General features: G+C 40.4%; 1 protein-coding gene across 1 annotated transcript; it reads right to left on the reverse strand.

Annotated features, from left to right (window-relative positions):
- Positions 1-349: 349 nt before the first annotated feature.
- Positions 350-10,674, reverse strand: LOC109471282 (signal peptide, CUB and EGF-like domain-containing protein 2). The gene is made up of 20 exons (XM_019770566.1): positions 10,666-10,674; positions 10,133-10,192; positions 9,026-9,045; positions 8,858-8,895; positions 8,368-8,419; positions 8,061-8,127; positions 7,821-7,951; positions 7,623-7,660; positions 7,387-7,506; positions 6,536-6,658; positions 5,609-5,740; positions 5,043-5,094; positions 4,732-4,795; positions 4,492-4,622; positions 4,310-4,347; positions 4,074-4,193; positions 3,157-3,279; positions 2,263-2,385; positions 1,082-1,204; positions 350-657 (listed from the first exon to the last, which is right to left on the reverse strand). The coding sequence occupies exons 1-20, from the start codon at positions 10,672-10,674 to the stop codon at positions 539-541; spliced, it is 1,683 nt and encodes a 560-aa protein (XP_019626125.1). The 3' UTR covers positions 350-538.
- Between the last annotated feature and the right edge of the window lie 673 nt (positions 10,675-11,347).

The raw sequence follows: 11,347 nt of genomic DNA on the forward strand, positions 1-11,347 counted from the left end.
ATTTTGAAGGGCTATGATCTTTGGTCCACGTTAAAGCCATGTAAAAATATAACACACACTTATAACTAGATATAAGCGAGAATATTATACAGCACGCTATGATAAATTTCATCTAGATATAAATCTGCTTGAAACATGAGAAGTCCGTTAATGTCTGATATCATCAGGATGTAAAACTAAAACTAAATTTGCTTGAAGTCTCTACTGTTTTACTCAATAGCTTGCTTGCATCACTCAATAAGTAAGAGGAGCAGGTGGTAGAACTCACTGCACCTGCGCGAAACTCATGAGAGTTTTCACAGTCTCCTGTTCAAGTTTGAAGAACGTTGCATCAGAATCTTTATCGACACAACATTTGAAAACTACATATTTCATCATTAAGTACATTACCCTGAAAAAGACGCTATTAACAATATGCACTGCGGATTTTGGATAGGCCAAGTACATTCTCCCGACGTGTTAGTAAGAAGTGCAATGGTGATGTTTGCTGCGAAGGCTGGTTGTGTACCAATTGTGACGTGTCCCGTGTACTGGTCACTCACTCCCTCAGAAGTCCCCACATGGTCATCACCAGGGTCATCAGGATGACCGCGGAGGGCTTCATGGTAGACCCTGCGCCCACGGGCTTGATGGTGGTAGACCCTGCCCCTACGGGACCTTCCAACCAAACAGAAAACATGACGTCACACTTCCAAGAAGCCACGTGACTAGCGCCACGGGGTCAGTCTATTGAAGAAGACTTTAATGACTGGTCGAAAACTTTAGGTGAGAACAAGCCTTAAACCTCGTGTTGGAACAAAAGTTAAATTAACTTTAAACATGTAAGTACCAACAAAGATGAACTTTCCTGATAATACCAAAGATTATAGATAATAAAGATAAAGATAATACTACAGAATTAATTTGCTTTATCAGCTGTTAGTACTCAAGCATTCCTAGGTTCTAAGCTCACCAGTATATTTATGTTTAAACCCATATAATGCACAACGGGGACAATGCACAATGAAAGAGCATGAACGCACAATAAAGTAACGTTCTATAGAAAGAGTGGGGGAGACCGAGGCGAGGAAGGGCAACTCACTATCACAGGCCATCCCATTGGCATTCAGCACATAGCCGGCTCCACAAGAGCAGGTAAAGCTTCCCACAGTGTCCGTGCAGTTTCCTGCGCATCCTCCGTTGTTTGTGGTGCACTCATCCACATCTGCAACAAAACAGATCAACTTAACTTTGCTTTAATAGAGAGACATTGGGAAGGAGAGGAAATACAAGTCATTACCATAACTTGAACGTTCTGAAACAACAAGTGTTTCACTAATTTGCATCATCCTTATCTTGACTTGAAAAGATACACCACGAGTGCGAAGCCAATGTTGGCTAAACTCCTCAATGGACTGTAAAATTGGACTGTTATGATCTGTTCAACGGCAGCCTTCCCTATAAAGACTCCAATAACGCTGTTTTTCTTGTAATTGTACTGATCTCCAACCACCACGTTACATATGTAGTATTGTTAATGACGTTGATATTTGAACTTTGTATATAGATGTTTAATAATATATACTTTTTTAAATGATTTTACTGTACTTTATGATTGTCAACTTCGGCGCAATTCAGCTATTGCTGCAATGCCGATTTGTTATTTGTTTATCAATAAACCATTTACTACTACTTGTCTAACTCTTGTTTGTTTTTGAACTTCCAAAAATTTGTCCTCACTAATTCGTATATCAATAAATAGTTCGTGCTTATAAACCTGCAACGTCTGACCGTTTCCAAAAGCATATCTAGTTGCTTGAATAACTGTTTTTGGCGTATCTAATTACTTGAATGTCTAACCTTTATCGAGGTACCTATTTTTGATTTTAATTTCCATCATAAGACCTTGAAATGTTACAAAGAAATTGTTGGAAAGGGCTGGAGTTGCACAGTCAAACATTTGAGTAAGTCCCATTTCGTGTTGGAAATTACAGTTCAAATTTGTGTCATAAAGACAGCAATACTCTCAAAACGTTTGTACCGCCATGATATCCTATCATATTTGACAACGCCATAGAGCTAACAGACAATGACGATAAAACAATATGACGCTGCTAACCGTATCCGCTTTGGCCTTGATCGCCAGTAACATCATCGTTGACTTTTGCAAGAGCATACAACCTTGCGACATTTGTGTCAGCTCAAACCACCTGATAGCATTTTAACAAACATTGATTAAATTTTTTGGGGAAAAAAGGAAGGGACAGAGGAAACACAACTCACTATCACAGGCCAGCCCATCGGCATTCAGCACATAGCCGGCTCCACAAGAGCAGTTAAAACTTCCCACAGTGTCCGTACAGTTTCCTGCGCATCCTCCGTTGTTTGTGGCGCATTCATTCACATCTGCAACAAAACAAATTTACTTTACTTACTTTATTTGCTTTATTAGAGAGACGGAGGGAAGGAGAGAAAATACAAGTCATTACCATAACTTGAACGTTCTGAAACAACAAGTGTTTCACTAATTTACATCGTCCTTATTTTGACTTGTCTAACTTTTGTTTCTTTTTGGACTTCCAAAAATGTGTCCTCAATATGCATATCAATACATTCTTCGTGCTTATAAAGTTGTAATTCTCCTAGTGTCATGGACGAAAGGTAGTTGGTGCTACCTTAAACGTCTGACCGTTTCCAAAAGAATATCTAGTTGCTTGAATAAATGTTTTGGCGTATCTAATTACTTGAATGTCTAATCTTTATCGAGGTACCTACTTTTCATTTTCATTTTCATCATAATACCTTGCAATGTTACATAGAAGTTGTTGGAAATGGCTGGAGTTACACAGTCAAAAATTTGGGTAAGTCCCATTTCGTGTTGGAAATTACAGTTCAAATTTGTTTCATAAAGGGAGCATCATTCTTCCAACGTTTGGACCGCCATGATATCCTATCATATTTAACAACGCCATAGAGCTAACAGACAATGACGATAAAACAATATGACGCTGCTAACCGTATCCGCTTTGGCCTTGATCGCCAGTAACATCGTTGACATTTGCAAGAGCATACAACCTTGCGACATTTGTTTCAGCTCAAACCACCTGATAGCATTTTAACGAACATTGATTAATTTTTTGGGGGAAAAAAGGAAGGGACAGAGGAAGGACAACTCACTATCACAGGCCAGCCCATCGGCATTCAGCACATAGCCGGCTCCACAAGAGCAGTTAAAACTCCCCACGGTGTCCGTGCAGTTTCCTGCGCATCCTCCGTTGTTTGTGGCGCACTCATCCACATCTGCAACAAAACAAAATTTACTTTACTTACTTTATTTGCTTAACCAGAGAGACGGAGGAAAGGAGAGAAACAACAAGTAATCGTCATAACTTGAACGTTCTGAAACAACAGGAGATTCACTAATTTGCATCATCCTTATGGTACATTTCTAACTGTTGTTTGCTTTTGGACTTCCAAAAATGTTTCTTCACTTATTTGTTTATCAATAAATAGTTCGTGCTAATAAACCTGCAATTCTCCTGCTTTCCCTTAGTGTCCCTAACAAAAGGTAGTTGGTGCTACCTGAGACGTCTGAAAATCATATCCAGTTGCTTGAGTAACTGTTTTTGGTTATCTTGTCACCTGGATGTCTAACCTTCATCGAGGTAGTAGGTTTAAATTTAATTTTCATCACAAGAACTTGCAACGTTACATAGAAGTGGCCGAAAAGGGCTGGAGTTGCACAGTCGAAAGTTTGGGTAAGTCCGGTTTCGTGTTAGAAATTACAGTTCAAATTTCTTTCCTAAATACAACATCACTCTTACAACGTTTGTACCGCCATGACATCCTATCATATTTGACAACACCATACAGCTAAAAGCCCATGACGATAAAAGGATAAGACGCCCCAACCCGTATCCGCTTTGGCCTTGAACCCCAGTAACATCATCGTTTTCATTTGCAAGAGCATACAACCTTGCAACATTTGTGTCTGCCCAGACCACCTAATGGCATTTGAACGAACAATATAGTAACGTTGTTCTACAAATTCTGGGGAAAAGTGGGAGAGACAGAGGCGAGTAAGGGCAACTCACTATCACAGGCCAGCCCATCGGCATTCAGCACATAGCCGGCTCCACAAGAGCAGATAAAACTTCCCACGGTGTCCGTGCAGTTTCCTGCGCATCCTCCGTTGTTTGTTGCGCACTCATTCACTGCAACAAAAGAGATTCTGAGCAGTTCTGATTTCAAGACTAATATCTTAGCATTAAAAGTTTACCAACAGTCTGTTGACAACAGAAATTAATAAAACATTAAGCTTTTTACTCACCTTGTGAGAAGCCAAAAGAACTACTATAACTGCCATACCTGAAAAACAAATACCACTTCTTATCCAGCATGTTAATATTGGGAACACTAAAATTTATACACTATGTATTGCTATAGTATCTTGCTACGAAGAAAATTGATCGGCTTTCTATGAACAGTTTGTAAGGACCACACGTTACTAACGCTCTAGTGGTGACTCCGTTCTGGGTGGAAGCTTGGTACGACGGTTGCCCCGGGAGTTTGTACCCCGTAACTACTCCGCCAGTGGTCGGGATTCTGCCGTCATGGATAGCAGCCTTACAGACACGGGAGTCCTTGTAGAGGAAGAGACAGCAACATAGAGGAATAATTGATCTACATGTATTGATAATATTGTAAGTAGGGACCACCGTAGCCGTTACAAAAATCGTTGATCACACTTACAGATGTGTAAATGCCAGTACCCCAGACAGATCCTCCAGTCAGACAGCCACCAGGGCAGACCACTCTGTGGTGGGGAAGGGAACAGATAAACTAGGGTTCCAGACGAGAAGATGTTGTTTTTACACTAACATTTAATACAAATATTAATATGTCGCACGGGTCATAACAGTGCCATCAAAATAGTGGAAGGATGCTTTTGAAACTGTCCCATTCTTATATTTTATTGTTATCGTAGCTTATTATTATTATTATTCTGATGCTCAACTAAATTCTCGATCAGGAAGAAGTGAAATACAGTACTGTTGGCTTACGTAAATGTTTGTCCGGTGATCTCCGTAGAATCTGTGGTGCAGGTGATTTGTGCTGAAAGGAAAATGTAGATCCTCTATGGATACGCCAGAACTGTCATTCGAAAGTCTTATCTTCAAAAAACTAGGCTGTTGTCCTGTTTTGCATAAATTTTATTACTTAGCTTCAAACACTACCTATCATAATTACACAACGTAGAACTGAGAACAGCTCCTGTTAAATACACGGGGTGTGGTTTTCCGGAATTTAGATATTTTTATGCTCTTCAATGTCACAAGATCAAATTTGTTTAATAAATACAACATCAATCTTAAAACGTTTATACCGCCTTGATATCCTATCATATTTGACAACGCCATACAACTAATAGCCCATAACGATAAATCGATAAGACGCCCGAACCCGTTTCGGCGTTGGTCTTGATCGCCAGTAGCATCATCGTTGACATTTGCAAGAGCATACATATATAGCAACCTTGCAACATTTGTGTCTGCTCAGACCACTCAATGACCTTTGAACGAAAAATATTTTGGGGGAAAATGGCAGGGACAGAGAAAGGACAACTCACTAATGACACTATCACAGGCCAGCCCATCGGCATTCAGCACATAGCCGGCTCCACAAGAGCAGTTAAAACTTCCCACAGTGTCCGTGCAGTTTCCTGCGCATCCTCCGTTGTTTGTGGCGCACTCATCCACATCTGCAACAAAACAAAATTTACTTTGCTTACTTTATTTGCTTTACCAGAGAGACGGAGGGAAGGAGACAAAAACAAGTAATCATCATGACTTGAACGTTCTGAAACAACAGGAGATTCACGTATTTGCATCATCCTTATGGTAACATGTCTAACTGTTGTTTGCTTTCGGACTTCCAAAATTTTTTCTTCACTGATGTGTATATCAATAAATAGTTCGTGCTAATAAACCTGCAATTCTCCTGCTTTCCCTTAGTGTCACTAACAAAAGGTAGTTGGTGCTACCTGAGACGTCTAAAAATCATATCCAGTTGCTTGAGTAACTGTTTTTGGTTATCTTATCACCTGGATGTCTAACCTTCATCGAGGTAGTAAGTTTAAATTTAATTTTCATCACAAGAACTTGCAACGTTACATAGAAGTGGTCAAAAAGGGCTGGAGTTGCACAGTCGAAAGTTCGTGTAAGTCCCGTTTCGTGTTGGAAATTACAGTTCAAATTTTTGTTTATAAATACAACATCACTCTCACAACGTTTGTACCGCCATGATATCCTATCATATTTCACAACGCCATACAGCTGACAACCTAGACGATATAACGATAAGATGTCGGTATCCGTATCCGCTTTGTCCATGATCGCCAGTAACATCATCGTTTTCATTTGCAAGAGCATACAACCTTGCAACATTTGTGTCTGCCCAGACTACTTAATGGCATTTAAACGAAGAGTAAAGTAACGTTCTTTCAAGAAATGTAAGAAAACAGGGGGAGAGACAGCAGCGAGGAAGGGCAACTCACTATCACAGGCCAGCCCATCAGCATTCAGCACATAGCCGGCTCCACAGGAGCAGTTAAAACTTCCCACAGTGTCCGTGCAGTTTCCTGCGCATCCTCCGTTGTTTGTGGCGCACTCATCCACATCTGCAGCAGAACAGATCAACTTAACTTACTTTATTTGCTTTAACAGAGAGACGGAGGGAAGGAGAGAAATAACAAGTAATCATCATAACTTGAACGTTCTGAAACAACAGGAGATTCACTAATTTCCATCATCCTTATCTTCACTTGTCTAACTTGTGAAGCACTCATTCATATCTGTAGCAAAGTTGATTAACTTTACTTACTTTATTTGCATTAACGAAGGGAGGGACGGAGGGAGGGAGGAAAGAAGAGAGAGAAAACAACTCACCATTATAACCTAAACGTTTACTGAGCTGGTAGCAAGTCTGTACTATAATCTCCGACACAAGAACTTGGAATGTTACACAAAAGTGGTTGAGAAAGACTCGAGTTTATACACAGTCGAAAATTTGGACCTATTTCGTGTTGGAAATTACAGTTCAAATTTGTTTCATAAAGACAACATCATTCGTACAACGTTTGTACAGCCATGATATCCTAGCATATTTGGCAATGCCATACAGCTATAAGCCCATGACGATAAAAGGATAAGACGCCCCAACAGGTATCCGCTTTGGCCCTGATCGCCAGTAACATCATCGCTGACATTTGCAACGGCATAGGACTTTAGGACATTTGTGTCTGCCCAGACCACCTAATGGCATTTAAACGAACAATAAAGTACCGTTGTTCTACGAATTTTTGGAGAAAAAAAATCGAAGAGACAAAGTCGAGGAAGGGCAACTCACTATCACAGGCCAGCCCATCGGCATTCAGCACATAGCCGGCTCCACAAGAGCAGATAAAACTTCCCGCGGTGTCCGTGCAGTTTCCTGCGCATCCTCCGTTGTTTGTTGCGCACTCATTCACTGCAACAAAAGAGATTCTGAGCAGTTCTGATTTCAAGACTAATATCTAAGCATTAAAAGTTTAACAACTGTCTGTAGACAACAGAAACTAGTAAAACATTAAGCTTTTTACTTACCTTGTGAGAAGCCAAAAGAACTACTATAACTGCCATACCTGAAAAACAAATACCACTTCTTATGTAGCATGTTAATATTGGGAACCCTAAAGATATAAATGGAAACCATTTATACACTATGTATTGCTATAGTATCTTGCTATGAAGCAAATTGATCGGCTGTCTATGAACAGTTTGTAAAGACCACACGTTACTAACGCTCTAGTGGTGACTCCGTTCTGGGTGGAAGCTTGGTACGACGGTTGCCCCGGGAGTTTGTAGCCCGTAACTACTCCGCCAGTGGTCGGGATTCTGCCGTCATGGATAGCAGCCTTACAGACACGGGAGTCCTTGTAGAGGAAGAGACAAAAACATGAAGGAATAATTGATCTACTTGTATTGATAATATTGTAAGTGGAAACCACCGTAACCGTTACAAACAGCGTTGATCACACTTACAGATGTGTAAATGCCAGTACCCCAGACAGATCCTCCAGCAGTCAGACAGCCACCAGGGCAGACCACTCTGTGGTGGGGAAGGGAACAGATAAACTAGGGTTCCAGACGCGAAGATGTTGTTTTTACACTAACATTAATAAAAATATTAATATGTCGCACGGGTCATAACAGTGCCATCAAAATAGTGGACGGATGTTTTTAAAACTGTCCCATTCTTATATTTTATTGTTATCGTAGCTTATTATTATTCTGATGCTCAACTAAATTCTCGATGAGGAAGAAGTAAAATACAGTACTGTTGGCTTACGTAAATGTTTCTCCAGTGATCTGCGTAGAAATTGTGTTGCAGGTGATTTGTGCTGAAAGGAAAAGGTAGATCCTCTATTGATACGCTAGAACTGTCATTCGGAAGTCTTATCTTGATATAGTAGGCTGTTGTCCTTTTTTGCATAAATTTTATTACTTAGTTACCAACACTACCAATCAGGAGATGAACACAGTAAAACTGAGACCTGCTCCTGTGAAATACACGGGCTGTGATATTCCAGAATCTAGATATTTTTATGCTCTTAAATATCACAAGCAAGATCTTTTGCTCCTGTGAAATACACGTTTGATTTGTTAATATCCAGTCATCACATCAATGGCTTATTAAAATGTTTATGACGCACTCATTCATATCTGCAACAAAAGAGATTCTGAGCAGTTCTGATTCCAAGACTAATATCTAAGCATTAAAACTTTACCGAAAGTCTGTTGCCAACAGAAATGAGTAAAACATTAAGCATTTTACTTACCTCGTGAGACGGAAAAAGAACTACCATAACTGCCATACCTGAAAAACAAATACCACTTCTTATCTACTAGATATAAATGGAAACCATTTATGCACTATGAAGTATCTTGCTACGAAGCAAACTGATCGGCTTTCTATGAACAGTTTGTAAGGACCACACGTTACTAACGCTCTAGTGGTGACTCCGTTCTAGGTGGAAGCTTGGTACGACGATTGACCCGAGAGTTTGTTGACCGTGAACATTCCGCCAGTGGTCGGGATCATGCCGGCATGGATAGCAGCCTTACAGACACGGGAGTCCTTGTAGAGGAAGAGACAAAAAACATGAAGGGAATAAATTGGGTCTACCATGTATTAATAATATTGTAAGTGGGAACCACCGTAACCGTTACAAAAATCGTTGATCACACTTACGGATGTGTAATTGCCAGTACCCCAGACAGATCCTCCAGCAGTCAGACAGCCACCAGGGCAGACCACTCTGTGGTGGGGAAGGGAACAGATAAACTAAGGTTCCAGACGCGAAGATGTTGTTTTTACACTAACATTAATAAAATATTGATATGTCGCACGGGTCATAACAGTGCCATCAAAATAGTGGACTGATATTTTTTAAACTGTCCCATTCTCATATTACATCGTTATCAAGGCCTATTATTCTGATGCTCAACTAAATTTTTCAGGAAGAAGTGAACCCTTGGCTGTTGGCTTACGTATTTGTTTGTCCAGTGATCTGCGTAGAAATTGTGCTGCAGGTTATTTGTTCTGGAGTGACTGAAAGGAAAAAAGTAGATCATCAATTGTTACGTTAGAACTGTCATTCGAAATTCTTATCTTAACAAAGTAGGCTGTTGTCCTTGTTTTGCATAAATCATATTAGTTACACCGCCACAAACACTACCAATAATGACATACACACCGTAAAACTCGAGAACAGCTCCTGTGAAATACACGGGCTGTCATTTTCCAGAATCTAGATATTTTTATGCACTTACATGTAAATGTCACAAGCAAGACATTTTGCTACTGTGAAATACACGCTTAATTTGTTAATATACAATCATCATATAAAATGCGTACAGAAGATGAATAACTGGGTAAGTCTAGTTTAATGATGGAAATTACAGTTTGAAATTGTTTCTCCAAGACGTTTGTACCGCATATTTGACAACGCCTAATCTGTGGCGTATATATAACTACCGGTACCTCGCCATACAACTACGAGGCAATGGCTATGAAATGGTAAAACGTCTTTACCCGCTTTGGTCGTCTTCACCAGGAGCAGCAAGGCCAGAGTGAAACAGGCCACCTTTTTGCGGTGATTCATGCTGTTTACCTGCAGGAAAACAAAACGTTACAAGTTGAGACTTTCGCAAGGACCTCTAGCGCACAACATTAAAAAGAAAGAAAAAGAAAGAAAGAAAGTACATGCATCTGATAAAGATTTATCAGTTTTACTGCAACAGTTCAGACATACTGGTTAAAATGTAGCAGTTTTTTATTGCAAGAGTTGAGGCGTATTGGTAAAAACATAGGTGCTCGAAAAGTGCGCCACTTCTATGCCTGTGTTTCTTCTCTATCTTGAATGAATTCTAAAAAAATGGGCCCAACACAGACGAACATTCACAAATCTTAGACTGACAGTGGAAGTCAGTCGAATGATTTGTCTTATTTCTACCTATTTGCAGCCCGCAGAAGATTCTGGAACAAGCTTCCCACGTATGTCGGTCCTGAGGACGCTTTATCTATTCAGAGATCACTTTGGCCTTCTTCATATGAAACCACCAGACCGCGATTCTGGTAACTCACATTCCTCATATCTGGTCCACGTGTCATACATTCCTTTTAAACCGTGCCCGATTACGATTCTCCGAAACTGCATTCATTGGTATTTGATGAAAACACGCAAGGTGGTGTGTTATTAATGTCAGAGGTCAACGACCTGCTTGCTGGTGCCCCCCTCCCAGCGTATCTCGGCCGAATGCCGACGTGGTCCCGCCAGAGGTAGTGAAGCTTGTCCTAGAACGGACACATTATTTGACCATTACTGCACTTTAAGTTGCTGCCACGTAAATTTGGTATTGCATATAAATAAAGAAATATCATCCCGTAATCCATGACCAGGTGAAGTCACATTGAAATCACATTGCGTTCAGACGCAAATCGCGATGCGGGAAAACCAGTTCGAAACCACCTCTCAAAAGCCGTGTTTATGTGAAGTCATCCAAGGCTCTTTACATGTGGTTTACCCCGAAGCCGTTTTCAAGTGGCTCCATCTGAACGCTCCAAATCACATTGAAAGCGCCTCGATCCAAATCCACTTCTAGAGGTGGTTTCGAATCGGTTTTCCCGCATCGCGATTTGCGTCTGAACGCAATGTGATTTCACTTGGTCATGGATTACGGGGTGATATTTCTTAATTTATATGCAATACAAAATTTTACGTGTCAGCAACTTAAAGAGTAGTAATGGTCAAATAATGTGTCAGTTC

This window comes from Branchiostoma belcheri, unplaced genomic scaffold, assembly GCF_001625305.1.
Source record: "Branchiostoma belcheri isolate BF01 breed outbred unplaced genomic scaffold, Haploidv18h27 scaffold245, whole genome shotgun sequence".
Lineage (NCBI taxonomy): Eukaryota > Metazoa > Chordata > Leptocardii > Amphioxiformes > Branchiostomatidae > Branchiostoma > Branchiostoma belcheri.